The 15,736-nt window shown below is 48.6% G+C and overlaps 1 protein-coding gene across 1 annotated transcript in view; it reads left to right on the top strand.

Annotated features, from left to right (window-relative positions):
* The window catches only part of dlgap2a (discs, large (Drosophila) homolog-associated protein 2a), a 139,649-nt gene that overhangs the window by 83,185 nt on the left and 40,728 nt on the right, over positions 1-15,736 (top strand). Inside the window, exon 3 of the mRNA XM_029258395.1 lies at positions 8,991-10,042. Coding sequence (XP_029114228.1) covers positions 9,059-10,042 — 984 coding nt within the window. The 5' untranslated portion in view covers positions 8,991-9,058. The remainder of the gene's footprint in view (positions 1-8,990; positions 10,043-15,736) is intronic.

Below are 15,736 nucleotides of genomic sequence, written 5' to 3' on the forward strand. Positions count from 1 at the left end.
GGGTGAACAAGAGTGTGCAGCTGCCCTGATGTCCCGACCATGCCTTCCTCGCAGCCTGTGCTTCCAGGATAGGATCTGAACCGCTGCAGCCCTGTGTCAGACAAACGGCTATTGATCGCACAACGTAACAAAAATCTTTCAAAGTATTTAGTTATATCGATTTTTGCGTTTATTATGATTAGTTCAAGTTTACTGATTACAAAAATGCCACTAGTTCTTCTAGAGCGTCACTGTTAACCATGGAATCTTGCAGCCATTGGAAGATTCTAGAAGGCACAAGAACATTCTAGAGAGCATTAGATCTTAAAAGGCACTGGAATATTTGGAACCTGGTGCAAAAATTTCCCAAAATTTTCTTATTTCAAGAATGTGGAATATTTTTCTAAAAACTCACATATATAGTACATACTAATGCCAAAACTATGTTTTGTATAACAAAACTGAATGGAAAATGCAAAAAATTGACATAATAACATTTTTGTTAGTTTGTATAATCACACAGACAATGGCTACAACCGCTTGTCCCGGCAAACCGGAGCCTAACCTGGCGACACGGCACAAGGCCAAAGGGAGAGGGGACACACCCAGGACGGGGCACCCGTCTGCCACGGTACCCCGAGCAGGACTCGACCCCCAGACTCACCACAGAACAGGCCCCGGCCAAACCCGCCTCGCCATCGTGCCTCCCCTACGTTGTATAACGAATAAATTAACAAGAACCAGTGTTTACGCGGCGCAGACGTTCACCTCATTCCCCGATGCTCTCGATCTCTGGGGACTTGGAAATGTCTTGCCTTTCCAGTCGATAGCATCATCGGCCTGACAGCAACAGGTGCTTCTAACCCATCCCTCGCTTTGACACAACCCCTCTTTTCTGAGCCAGATAGTTTGCGGTGGGGGGAGGGTGCAACCCGTCACCTTGGTAACCACAAGGCGCAATCAGCATCAGCCCCGGCGCCTCGAGCGCGGCAGGATGAGGAAGGTGGGCATGTAACATGGGAGAGCGAGGAAGAGGTGAGAAGGTGGAGGATACAAGGGGGGTGGGGGTGGGAGTGATGGTGGGGGGGGTATTGCACCGTTCCTGCTGGAGTGAATTCCTGCCAGAACTGGCTCTGGTCCAACAGAAGCTGCAGCTCCTCACCCCGTTCAATACTTTCTCCCATGTAAATGGAAAAATGGATTGAGCTGTCGCTCAGGCTCCTATGTAAGAAACTCAATAGCATGTCACCTGAGCTGATTTACAAGCCTTATAACCCCTCGTCTCGCCCCCCCCGCGCGGTGCTGCTATGTTGAGCCCCGTAGCTCGAACCACACTCCCGGGACTTCCTCGTTCCTTCCTGTTCTGTTCCGGTCCTCATACCGCACCGAGGCGTAAGGCCTGTGGTCGGATGCGGCCGAGGGCAAGCGCGATCCCTCCCGGGCGCTCGTTTCGCCGGGAAGCGCCGAGGCTTCCTGCCAGACAGTGCTGCAGAGGTGTGGCATCACAGCGCGACACACGGGAAGTGAGAAATGGGCACGTCATGGACCCGTGTACGTAGCTGTTTACACTGGTCCTGGTGCCATCAGCTTCTCCTGTGGATCTGGATCTGTATCGTTCTCCTGTCTTAAAACTGTAAACACTCACTACATGGCTGTCGTTCTGATTACTCTTGCTATTATTTTTGTTGTTGTCGTTACATATTTATCCAAGGCCGTTTACAATGCTAGGTCTGTACGCTAAGTGACCCGCTGTGATTTGCCCATTTATACAGCTCAATCTTTTTATTGCATCAGAGTAAATACCCACCTACCTACTCATTATTATTATGTTTATTTTTGCTATTATGTTGTGATACATTGTTATTATGTTGTTGTGTTTTTGAATGCTGTTATTCAGATAATACTTACAGGGTGTAAGAGTTTGTCATCCCTGAGGTGTAAAAATATTATTGCTAGAACAGAAGTTTCTCTTTCGAACAGGTGGATTCATTGGAGTTTTCCATGAGTTCTAGTTGCACCGATGTGCGGGAAATTTATCAGCACAATTTCGCGGCGCGCTTTTCCGGCTTCCTGCTTTCATCGACGACACATATTACAGCGTATAACACATTCTGAGCGTTTTCTGATGAGGGAAATTCTATCTGTTCGTTTCACAAGCATTAAAACAGGCAGTAAAACACTGTAGTTTCACTTACCCTAATTAAATTTCACAAGACGAGACTTGCTTATATTTCCCCGAGCTGAAAGCCCTCGGAACGCTCAGTGTGTATGTTTATGTGCGTGCGTCGGTGAAGTTGTGTCTGGGGAAGCATGCTTACGGTATATGTGTCGTTAGGAAGAGAGGCAGTGAATTTTAAAAAGTCCCCTTTGAGAAGACCTGCTCAAACCACCCTCCACCCTCAGGAATGGAAACGTTTTGTCTGTCCGTTCCCATGACAACAGCAAACTCTCCTTCGGGCTCCTTTTTGATGCTCCTGCACCATTATGTCACATTATGGGATGCCCAAGAAGGGTTTGCCAGGGAAGTCCTGACACGGCCCTCACTCAACCAGTCATCCGCAGCGAAGGACACGTGGTTTGCCTGGAGCCGAGAGACGCTGTTTCCGCATGCGATCTGATGACATGCGTATGTCCCAAGGCGTTCTGCTGTTTCTCAAAGACGGTGACACTCTGGAGGAAGTTTGCTCGTGGCGAGACCGAAAGACTCGAACACATGCTCACACACACACACACACACACACACACACACACACAGAATAGACTGGAGTCAGTCATTATAATTATATTGCTGGTCCGTTTCACAGTTTTTTTTTTACAGCTCTATTTGATAAAATCTGTTGAAATTTTATGATTCTTTTTTTTTTCTCTCCTTCTGAGCAATGTGTTGTGCTTTCTTTTTTATTTGTCACTGAAGATAATATTGTATCATACTGAAACGCAAGCGGAATTGGCAGTCTAATCTCCGCAGAGACATAAATGGTGTGGTTTTAGTAGAGCGCCAATTTCGTTGTCTTCCCCAGTCGCCTTTTTGTGGCGTGCGTCCACCGCTCGGCTTCACAATGACGTCCCCCGGGACCGCCGTGGGGGGACTCGTGCCGTCAGGCGCGGAGAGCTGAGCCCGGCGCAGATAGGGCTTGTTATCAGCACCGCACTAATTTGCTCTTTTATGATAAGTGCTCCGGGATTCAGCCCTCCGGCTTATCGGGCCTCCGTAATCTCAGGAAAAGCTGAAAGTGAGAGCGCCCTTGGTTTCTGTCCGATTTCCGCAAGATCCCCCAAAAAACACCAGAAATGGGGAAGCGCGTCCCTTCGTGAAGGATTATTATGAGCTCGACATGTTAAGCAGCGTGCAAGAGCCCTGAGAAGAACGTGCGGCATCAAATCGTGGTCACGGCGGACCCCCCCGAGGGTTAACTGTGCCGACGCGAGGGTACGACCCCTAGGGCTCCTCTTCCCCAAGGAGACGCGCTCCTGCATTTTTAATGCAAGCGATGGATGGCGTCAACTACAGATCCTGCAATTAATATTAAATGAGCTATGGAATAGTATTTGTTGTAAACACATCCGCTTCTGTGCAGATGTAAACACCGGAAGAGCTCAGAGATTAGTTTTATACCTGCTGTAATTCCCTGAAATATTTGTGCTGCGGATGATAGGACTCGCGACTGGTCTCCAGCATCCCACCTGGGATTCGAATCCCTTGCGCTCAAGTGCAGATTGAAGCGCTCGGAGTGACTCAGCAGGAGATGTAGCGCTAATCTCAGGGGCGGTTAAGTTCCTGCTCCCCCCAGGCGTGTCTTCATCTGTTATCCAAGGCTGTGAGTTACTCTGGAAGCAGCTAATTCCTCGCCGGCCTCCCAGTAGGAAGGAACCTTCTCCAGCTGGATCCAGTCACGCTGAGCTGACCGCACAAGCTCACGCTGGTCCCCGAGCAGCGCGCTGCGGGACTCCGACTCCGCTCTGCCTCCGTGTTGGGCCTGCTGTGCGCGTAGTGTGTGTGTGTGTGTGTGAAGGCAGGATTACCGCCTCCGAGCTGCCTATGATCAGCCTCAGCGTGCGGTTCTGGAGGGAGGATCTCTGGTTGGCTCTGCCGCCATGCCCAGCCCAGGGTGAGGAGACAGGTGTTCCGCCTGGACGGGTGATGCTTGGGGCAGCGGGTGGCGCAGCAGGTAATAATTTGCACCCGTAGCCAAAGCATCACGGCTGCCAGTCCCACGTGCCGTGACCGCTGTGTCCGCAAACACGGGTCCTTCTGGGAACGTTAACCACGCGGTCACGATTGAGCAACGTAGACACAAAGAAATTAAAAATGTGCGTCTCGACTTAAATCGCACGAGCACTGACATCTCTCAGAAATGAGAAACGTTCAAGCAGTTGAATTAAAGTTCAATCCCAGGTTGTGTTGAAATGACTACCTGTCACATTTCTGTCCTTCACCTTGGCTTTTACCGGGGCAGGGTGGCGAAACGGCTGAAAGCCACCCGTGGGGACGAGGTCCATCAAGCCGCCTGTCTCATTTGAAACAGTCATGGTCTGAAGCGCCAGTTCAGTCCAGTTCAGTCCAGCTCAGTCCAGCTCAGTCGAGCTCAGTCCAAGCGCTCGGCCTTTCTGTTTGTTTCACATCCAAACTAATAACACTAATCACTGGTAATTCCACCCGGGGCTCTGGATCTCGCTCTCTGCTCTCTCTACTCTTTCCTAGAAAAAGCAAGGCAGCAGACAGGATTCTAGGAAGAACACATTGAACTTCTGGGAGACTGATCAGCAGGCCATTATATAGATTTCTGATTACGGTGATCTGTTAAGGTGAAGAAACGCTTTTCTACACGACATCTGAAAAGTACACGAGGGAACGCGAGGCTCCTGCAGCATTTGTGGGTCCTACAAAGTCAAACACTATTTGATAATGTTGTTGTTGGTGTTGGGTACCACTGAGACCATGTCCACTCTTGAAGAATCGCATATATAAACTCTTTTCAGAAAGTTATGCCCTTTTGGCTGAAAGTGGCATGTCCACCTCCATCAGGTTGGTCATCCATCAGGTTGCCGGTCATCTTCTCCATCTTTTCCAAGCATCGCCTTTTTTTGACACGATTCTCTTTTGTGGAGAACAACCTCAGGCTCCGTTACATGGAACAAATTAACCCTTCACGGAACACCAAACTCAACCTACACGATAGGCCCCATTAAACCTGTTTCAGGTGGGCTGTCTGTTGGACAGTGTTGTACATTATTGTCGTGGTGTGTTCCGGAAGGTAGTGGCGGACCCAAGTGCAGCGCGGAATACGGGCTTTATTCGGGAAAATCCGGAAATCTTCGTCACAGAACAGGCAAAAGGTCGTCGAGGAGCAAACCTAGTTAAAGAGGCAATCCGAAAAGCAAGGTCGGTATACTGGCAAGAGGCTGATGATCATACGGAGGCAGAAGGCCAAAGGAGTAGGAGCTCGCGACTGGCAAAGGGCTTAGGGACCACGAAGGAATAGAGAAGACGTAAGAAGGTCGCAAGCAACAAGGCTGAACAAGGTTCCGTGTCAGCCCCGTTCAGATGCTGCCTTTTATGCATCAGGCTATGCCGCACCCCAGGTGTTCTGCGTTGCTTCGGTGGTGTGGATGTGGCAGTTATTGCATGGCTTTACCTTACTCTGTACACCTGTTTTCACAGCAACATAGTTGTCCTTACCAGTCTCACACACACTGCAAATGATTCATCCTCCTGTTGTTTGGATAGTGTACGAAGCTTCCCCTTCATCGAACCACGTTACCTTCCAGGTCCGGTGCACTAGCCTCTGCTTTACACTGACACTGAGCTTCTTATGCTAAATATGTTCCATAACTTTCGAGAAGCCTTGAGATATGCTGTTTGATACAGTGAACTCGATGGCGCTGCGCAAAGATGTATTTAGAGATAACACGGACTTGTTTGAGGTTGAAAGAGGACTGGTGTGGTGGAAGAGTAGAAAAAAGTACAAGGAAATGACCAGAAACTTGCTGCAGGCCTGGCTGGAGCCCCAAGGGGAAAAAAATGCACCTTTTCGATAAGCTGATCTTGATTTTACGAAGTATCTTGATCTTACGGCTGTCCCGGGCCTCGTTCCAGCACATGCTGAATACACACACACTTTGAATACACACCAGCCTGAACTATGCGTGTGTCTTTTGGACATTTTGGTCATCTAACAAATTCTAAATACTCATCAAGCTGTCCTCGGTTTTGCAGCCAATCTCAAGTACAACACTCAGGGGCTGCAAGGATTGCGTTCCGTGGGACTGTCAGACTAGTTCATCTTTCACATTATGTGACTAGACACAACACCACACTTGTGTTGTTAAACACTAATACATCCATCTCTTGTCAAGGTTCCTAGTCTTCCAGGGTTTCCAGCCTGGAGATCCAAGATCTGAAAAATTCGCCTACGGCAACTCTCTACTGCGCCCTTAGCCACTCAGCGGCGTGTTAATGCACAGCAGCGGATTTGCGCTGAGCTCCTTTTCAGTTCGAGATCCTGCCAAGCCTGAAGGTTATGTGCTCCTGAGTCACTGAGTTGTGTTCATTACTGTTTAACTTTGCTTCATTTGCAGGGCAAGAGAAGGGGGATTTCTGTGGCTATGAATATGTTATTAAAATCCGAACGCTAACACGATCGCTAACACGGGGCAGTCATTTGCTGTCACACAGCCACGCGATTGCTGATGGATGGATCACTATCTATTTCTCGTGGTCTCCTCTATTCCTCTTGCTCCTCTCTGTTAAACGTGTTCAATATGAAAAGCTGGACTTAAGCAGAATCGGAATGAGGGGCCTTTTTTGCCCATTGCCCTTTGTGGTCGGTAGCGGCAGCACAGAGTCTGGAGCGACGCGTTTCCCCTCTCGAGTGGCCCTCAAGGCTGAGCTGGAGCTGCAGAGCAATCAATCCGTCACATCTGGCGATTCCTCATCAATGCGAGTGCTGACTAAGCCAGCCAGTCGTTCAAGTCCCAGGTCTTGCGTCTGGCTGGGCCTTGAGCATGTAGCACGTGCTAACCTGCGGCCAATTCCAAGCAGCGAGCCGCTGAGCCCTGGGTTAGCTCACGGGGATCTCGTCCCTCTCTTAATTGGCTCGGTGTTTCCTGGGTCGGCGCGGGTGCACGCTCCAGAATGTTCCGACAACTATTAGCCACGTGAAAGTCTTTTATTTTCCATCTTGATCGATATCGCCTTGCATTAAGCTCTTCACAGGCCAGGTGACCTGCTTCGAGGACTTTATGGAGACAATCCTTTAGTGCTGTCCTCCCTTTTTTTCTATGGCTTTTCTTCCACTTAACTCTGTTGCTTAAGGATGTGTCCGGACAGGGCCGGAGTTTCAAACTTTATTAAAGACTGAAAAGTCTCAGTGAATTATCCCGTCAGCGTGCCGCTCAATGCCTCCTTGCGTTGCTGTTTCATAAGGCGGTACTATCTTGATTAACCCCCTCCGGCTTTTTCTGGGTTATTTGTACGCTTGCAGTTTCTCTTCCCCTTCTGCTGGCTTCTCGTAAATAAAGAGTCTCCTTCACTTTTACGAGGGCGCCGGTTTATTGCTCCGGCACAGGGACTTTATGAGACACACTTCCGACTTGAGGTTTTGGATGAGTATTTGGTCGTCTCCGCCAGAGAGGGATTATGACCATTAAGCACAGGCAGGGAAGACTGAATGCTGTGCGCCGGGCCTGTCGACAACCGACACTGTGTACCGGATGCCCGTGCTACCCCATTGCAGCTCAGTCAAAACAAGGTGTCCGTCTTCCACGACGCCCTGACCTTTGGAAAGATCAAGTCCATTGGTTTGCTTGTGGTGTTTACTTCTTACAGTGAGAGGGCTGATGGTGACAGCTGGATATCTTCTCTAAACCCTTAAAACTGCAGTGTTGAAAGTGAGAGCCCACACCGCGCTACAGGACCAGAGTGCGAAAAGCACAGCATAATTTCCTACGTTAGAGAAAGCGATTTGGTGCTGCAAGAGTAATGTAAGAGAACGCAAGAGTTGCAAGGGTTGACAGTGAATGTATGGCAATTCAGCAGCCTTCTGTTACAGTGCAGGACCGTGAGATGAACTCCTGAACGCAAAAAGACAAGCTTTTCCATGATCCACTAACAGCGCAGGGAATCATAACCCGAGGGCTGTGCCCTGGATCAACAGTCCCCTCGAGGGTGGACTCTGATCTTTCAGGGCCAAGGACATACATGGGATTGTGGTCAGGCAGTTGAGGTGGAATGAGGTGGGAGGACTCCCAAGGACACCCAAATGAACCCGCCAGTCTTTGCTTGACTGTGACAGATGACGTCTCTGCGCCGGAGTGATGGGCTATTATTTCACTTTGCATGGGAGAAATGAAAGTTGCTCCTCGAAGCCATTTACAGGTAGCTAAGCATTTGGGAAATGGCTTCAATCCTGTGTGATTTTTTTTTTTTGCATATATATATATAGGAATAAAAAATACACCCAAGAATAGGAGCTCTTGTTTTCTTTCCAGCACTAGATTTCCACAAGGTCCCATCTTTATATGTGGGGTCTTTTCACAGAAATTATTTCACCCTAAAATACCAGGCACTGTTCAGTGTGCTACAGTAAAAATATGCATTACACAAACGCATTAATTGTTGCTGCAGTTGTTCAATGCCGAGTAAACATTAATCATTTTAAAGCCGATAATTGGCTTGCTGTTATACCGCAATGAACAATTAACCAATTATACATTTACAGTGAAGAACATTAATCTTATCTATTTAATTAAATCTTTTGTCCATGAAGGAAAATTAGCTCTTCTCCTGTATACCCAAATAATTTTTTCTGCATTTTAAAGAAACTTGAGTATGTGGAGGGCGTAGCTGCATTTACTGAATGACAGATTTTTAATGTTGCATACAGCGCATCTGCTTTAGCTCAGCATTTGGTGGTCCAGCGCATCTAGGATGTCTCTGCCGTGTGTGTGTTCTTCCCACTCGGTCATGTTGCAGCATCTCATGGTTCTATGTGTCTCTGTGTCCCCGGCAGACCAGCAGTATTCATGGTCCCCGTCGCAGCACTTTGATGAGGACAGACACCCCTCCCCACCCAGGAGCATGAAGGGTTTATCCAGCCGTGCACAGCCCCAGATCGCGGTTGGACACACCTGCGGGCTGACCGAGTGTGAACACCCCCACGAACATGGCCTGGACGCACGGCCCTCCTACCTGCTGAGCCCCACCGACGGCTGCCCCCTGGACCAACACCGCTGCTCCCCCCGCAGTTCCATCCACTCCGACTGCATGACCACACCGGGCGACCACGTCTCCAGCAGCACCTTCCCACGCATGCACTACAGCTCTCACTACGATGGGGGTGGGGGGGGCTCGAGGGACGACAGCATCGCTGCCCCGCACAGCAGCTCAGCCAAGGCGAATCGCATCCCCGCCAACCTGCTGGACCAGTTCGAGAAGCAGCTGCCGCTGCAGCGCGACGGTTTCCACACGTTGCAGTACCAGCGTGCCTCGGCCGGCGAGCATCGCAGCGAAAGCCCAGGACGCATCCGCCACCTGGTGCACTCCGTGCAGAAGCTCTTCACCAAGTCCCACTCGCTGGAGGGCTCCTCCAAGGTGAACGGCAGCAAGGGAGACGGCCCCCACCACGGCCACCACCACCACGGCCACCACAAGCACGGCAGGCGTAGCAAGAGCAAGGAGCGCCGGCCCGAAGGCAGGCACAGAGGGGGTGTGGCGGGGTGGTGGAGCTCTGACGACAACTTGGACAGCGACAGCACGTACCGTACGCCCAGCGTCCTCAGCCGCCATCACACCGAGCACACCGGCCACTGCTACCCCGAGTCTCTTCAGGGCCACTTTGCCGATCTCGCCCTCAAGACCTCCAAAAGCAACAATGACGTCAAGTGCTCTACCTGTGAGGGCTTGTCTGCGGCCCCCGAGGGAAAATTCATGAAGAGGAGCTCCTGGTCCACACTGACCGTGAGTCAGGCCAAAGAAACTTACCGCAAGTCCTCCCTGAATCTAGAGAAACCCATGATGCACCAGGACCTCAAACCATCCCTGAGGTCTTGCCATTATCTCCAGGTGAGACGTGGTGCAATGTCACATGCCGCACCTTTACCGACTCTGATTTGATTAATTCCTAGCCCTAACTTCTCGTTTCGCACCTTCCCTGCCCTTGCCACACTCCTTTAATGCTCACCTGAGCAACTCGTGCGAAGGTAAATCTGAAAGCAGCCTTTAAAATGTAGATAAGTTCTAAAAAGGATTACAACAAAAAAAGGACTAGACGTCTCGGGCAGAATTGACTCAGGGATTATCCTCATTGACAGTGCTGACGCGTAAAAAAATTCTGCAAACAGTAAAGAAACATTAATTGCATGAATCCTTACAGTCGGCTAATGGTTTACATTACGCGCTACTGTATCAGCAGTTTGTAATCAGAAAACCGTGAATGAACTTGATGACTCAAGCGTCACAGAATGGGCTTTAAGTAAGAGTGAATTCCGCACAAATAGGCGTTGCAAAGAATAAGTTAGTCTCAGCGTGTTATTTCACTATGTCTCGCAAAGCTCTGTAATGGTAGGTGTGAAGTATGAAGGTAGCTGTTCAGTGGGGGGGATCAATGACTGTATTAACACAGGAACGGCAGTAAAGGGGGGAGAAGAAAAGAACTGGACTTGAAATCAATGTGCGTTTTCACTGGCTTTGGTTGGCATTGGCAGGAAAATCGCTGTGGAACGCCATTGTTCTCTGGAACCACTTATCTCATGGCTGTGACTCCCTTTGTCGGGCGCTCCGGGATTCCCTGCGGACTGTACTGTGCAATCAATCCGCAGTAAATCTCCACACCAGGACAGGATGCTGTGAGAAAGTGACCCGGCTGCAGAGGCTCTCCGGAACACAAAAGCTCATGGCTGTGAACTAAATGCCGTTCTCTGGCGCCCGTGAGTTGGGCCGGGACTTCCCAGGGGCCTGTGAGGGAGAGGAGCGCCTGGCTGTCTCTAGCCGTGGATCTCAGGGTTCTTGTAGTAGGGTCGTCCCCTTGGTATCGGCCTACCGATGGAAGTCCTTGGTTTCAGCCCACCAGAAGGAAATCCTTGCATGAATACACGTAGGTCATGCACTCATCCCCGCAAGTCAGCGGAGAACACTGTAAGGCAAATTATTCAGCGCAGACCTTGCAGCTCTCGTAGAACTAAAAGCTCAGAAAAGGGAGTTAAAGGCATTTTGAGACAGAAAGATGAATAAGGTGGTGTGACTGGAAGCAAAGCCGTCCTGGAGTGGAGCCCAGCTGTCAGACTGGGCAGCTGCTTTGCCATAATCATAACTGATTGAGGTGGCTGCGGAAGACATGTTACAGCAACAAGTCATGTCATGGTGGATTCCAAGATTAACGGCCTAACTCAAAAGTTGTTCTCCACAGGAGAGCATGGCTACGAATTTGCTATTTATTTCAGTGTCTCCTGCAAGACAGATACCTGTTCGTCAAACTGATGACTTCAGATTCTACCGGCATTCATAACATCGAGATCTTCACCCGCATATATGTGAGCGTAATGTTCGGAATGAAACCCATGCGATGGGCGCAGCTGAGACAGTGATGCCTGATGATGTTAACACGTCCTGAAGGCAGACATATAAAAGAGAGCACGGGAAATCGTGTTTTAGGTTAGAGAGCTCCTCGCAGCGAAAGGGCAATATCGGCGCTATGAGCAATGAAGTTGTGGGATCCTGGTGCTCCGTTCTTTTAAGCAGAGATTGAGGAAGTGGGGAAGCGGCACTGAAAAGTACTTTTCCGTGCGGCGTGGCAGAGCAAAGCTGTCATAGACCTTATAGATTCACGCCGAGGCATTATTTGTTCATATTTTTGTGTGTTGATTTTTGTGCTGCAGTTCCACCCTACTGTATATGCTAAGATCTGTTTGGCAATTCTGTTTCCTCACATTGGAATGCGTACGGTGCAGCGTGTAGCGTCGTGGCTAGAACCACTGCCTTGAAAAACCTCGGTTTGAATCTTACCTCCTGCGTGCACTCGATCAAAGAAGTACTTACCCTGAGTTGATACAGTAAAAATTACTTGGGAGTAGCATAGTGTACAGACCTAATGTTTGTTATTCTGGAGAAAAGTGTCAGATAAATAAAAACAATAGTTACTTGTTTCTGAACAAGGTCGATAGCTGCTTTTCATTTTTATGTCTTTTTCTCAAGTCTAGATGTTTGAATACACAGTAAATTTTTTTAAAAGTCTTTGTTAAGACCCATCCATCTATCCGTTTTCTTAGCTGCTTGTCCTTTAGGGCCGCGGTGGCAATAGGGAGAGCAGAAAGGCCCAGACATTCCTGTCGCTCGCAGCTTTCTCCAGCTCACCCCAGGGCATTCCCAACTGCTCTCGGCTGCTCCCAGGTCAATGTGTAATGTAATCTCTCCAGCGGGTCCTGAGCCAACCTCGAGGTCTCATCCCAGTTGACCGTGCCTGGTATACCTCCAATGGGAGGCGCCCAGGGGGCATCCGTACCAGATTCTCAAACCACCTTAGCCCTTCCTGGATCAGGGCCTTGTCATGGTGGAAGGGCTTCCATGATCTAGGGATCTCCAGAGCTATATCGTCAGGAGCAGTATGCTCCTGGTAGGATCTCCCATGGGGACCAGGTCTGGAGTAGAGATCCAGGCTAACACGATTCGAAAAACCCCCTATGGCAAATGTGAACAAGACAATTTTTACCCTGCCCGGAATAGGGTCACCGGGACATACTCCTGGAACCAGACCTGGGGGGTAGTGTTCCTAGGCGAGCGCCTGGTGGCTGGGTAGCCCATGTAACCCGGCCAGGTTTAGCCCGAAAAGGCAACGTGACGGAGCCATGTGGGACCACCACCAGCAAGGTCCAACATGGGGGTCGGATGTAACGGCTGTCAGGCAGCAGGAGGGGGCAGGGTGTCGCGTGGCGTCATGGACCCTTGCAGCAGAAACTGGCTCTTTGTTAAGACAATATATTAAAATGCATTGATAAAATATGTGATAAAAATGCAATGGCGTAACTTCGAAAGGTCTTTTGCAGTGGAACGCTGGAATGCTTAGAGGCTCGTTATGTGTCACTTTGGTTAAAATGCGGATCGATGGTAAATGAGCATTAGGACAGGCGACCTTTCCTTCCAACACAAACACTCACAGCTGTGGAGGAAGTAGGAACCTGATCTGTGACAATCCTGAGCTGATGCCACAGTAATGTGCTAAATGCCCTGAAAGCCTTTCCCTCAAGGCAGGGATTTCCCAACTTCCTTCATGCTTTCTCTCTCTCTCTTTCTCCGTCTCTCTCTCGCTCTTTCCCTCTCTCTCAGTAACACACTGGTCTTCTCTGTCTGAGCTGGGGGGGCACAATTTGCCTGTTTCCCTCCTTGAAAATCTTCATTCTGCTCCATCTTCAAAGCCTGCAGGCCTTGCAGTGATATTTGATCCCGCAGAGACAAGACATGACTTTACAGTCAGATTCTGAGGTTTTAGACTTTACCTCCCACACCAGAGTCAAGATGTTTCTAGGTGGTAAACAGAAAAACGAAAGACAACAGACTCGGTGTTAATACACAAATAGGGATGTAACATACCCACAGACAAACCAAAACCAAAGAAAGTATGCAAAAGGCGGCATAAAACTGTGTATGTGGGTGTGTGTGTGAATGATGGTTTGGTGATGAAAGCTGAACAACATCAACAGCATGCATGTCTCCAACAAACTACCGCGGCTACCAAAAATGTAGAACAATACAGGATTAAAGATTTCACTGCTGTCTTTGAGCCTGATTAATTTGGTTTCCTGGGAAATGCATTTTTTACAAAGGGTAAAGAGAGGGGATTAGACATTAGTGCACCACAGCCGCATTTAATAAATCAATTATCATATTACCTGGACAAGGCGGACTGTCCTGAGATCATCACATCAACAGGGATGAGTGCATGGCCGATCTCTTTGCACACCTCAAGGTTTTATCATCGATGGACAGCCGTGTCCACATTGACCATAGCCATAGTTGTGTTTTGTGATATGGAAGTCATTCTTCAGCTGGGGTGCAAGTCTTGACTCTTGGACTCTAGGTTTTGCAGATGAAGGTTTGGAGTCATTTTAGTCTCACTGCAAAGGCCAGAGGGAGTCTTAGGACTAAGGGGGGTTCAGGAACAGGAGGAGCGTGAAATAAGTCATCCATACTCTCCCTATGGCAGCTGGTCATGTAGGAGTTAGCGCTGTTGCCTTGGGAGCCAGAGGTCATAGGTTCACATCGTAACTCCAGCTGTAATACCCTAGAGTTGCTCCAGTAAAATTTCCGATTTGTATGAATAAATAATTGTAAGTTGCAGTGGAGAAAAGTATCATCTGAATTTAGTCATTCATCTGTTGATGTACAAATGGGTGTAGACCCCAATGCCATACCCCATCCAGAAGGGTATGGTGTAATGATTGTGGAAGCAGCAAAGTAAATCCAGTGTGGTTCTAGTTGTAGTGCCTTTATTTGACCCCACCTTAAGTCCAGACAGCTTCACCTGCCAGTTGGCTTTACGTTCAGTACCTCCTAAATTAGTTCTTGGTAAACCCAACTTCAGCACCTTCACTACCTTCATGCAGCTCCAGCTTCCGTACAACCAGTTGGCTCTGGCTTTAGCACCTCCACTAGGTCACTGCATGACAGTGCAGCTGGCAGCAAAGTGCTTAGCTCTGTTACCATTGGATCCAAAGGTTGCAGGTTTGAATCCCACCTCTAGCTGTAGTGCTGCTGAGCGAGGTACTTACCCTGAATTGCTCCAGTAAAGCTCCTCAGTTGTATAGATGGGTACGTAATTATAAGAAGCTTAACATTGTAAGTCACTTTGGAGAAAATTGTCAGCTAACTGTAGATTATGCTAATTGGCTTCAATTTCAGCGCTTCTGCTTATCTCTGGTCTGTTTGCTGAGGGATGAGGGACAACAAATACCATTGACAATGTTGAAGCATGACTACAACACAAGTAATTTTCTTCGTTTTAGGAGTTCCGCCTTGGGTGTTCTTTAAAGAAATCATGGGATATTATTTTAACCTTCTGTTTTGAAGACAGTTGTAATAAGTTTCAAAAACCTTCTGCCTTGAGTTGCCCATTCTGGATTCCACTCCTCTCTTTGGCTTATCAGCAATTTCAAATGAAACACAGATCCAGCCACAGCTTGCACCATTCCTCTGGCGTTTTCCCTTAATTAAATGTCTAAAAATATCAAACTCCTCGAAGACTCAATTAACTCCACCAATGTACACTCTGTAGCATTTCGTGACAAGTAGAATTAATGCTATCGGTCGGCTCCGGAGTCAGATCTGTTCTTGTCACTGAACGATACGAGCCCAGAAGCCAAGGCGCTTCTTCACATGGGACACCTATTAATCAGTTGTCCATTTGCTGTGAGCCCCATGGTCTTTTGTTCTGCCAGATATTGTGCTTTTTTTATCAATTAATGTTTTAAAAGGGGGGAAACTGCCTAAGGTACATGTGTATGGTAACTGAAGTTTAATTGGTCCACTTTTTGTGCTGCTTATATAACATTTACCGGTGGCCTCCATGGCTGCTGCTACACAAATATTGCCACTTTGAATGGAGACCAAGGAATGAATGGATCACTTTTTCACACGCATGTCAGAGTTTGCAGTCATGCTCTTGTAATTCATGGCACAAGTGGATGTGAGGCTTCATTTTCATTATATGATGCTCTTTTGTCTCCTACTAGGCCATCGCAGCTGGAGGGCAGATTCTATAATCCCCGA

Source organism: Scleropages formosus, chromosome 15, assembly GCF_900964775.1.
Source record: "Scleropages formosus chromosome 15, fSclFor1.1, whole genome shotgun sequence".
NCBI lineage: Eukaryota > Metazoa > Chordata > Actinopteri > Osteoglossiformes > Osteoglossidae > Scleropages > Scleropages formosus.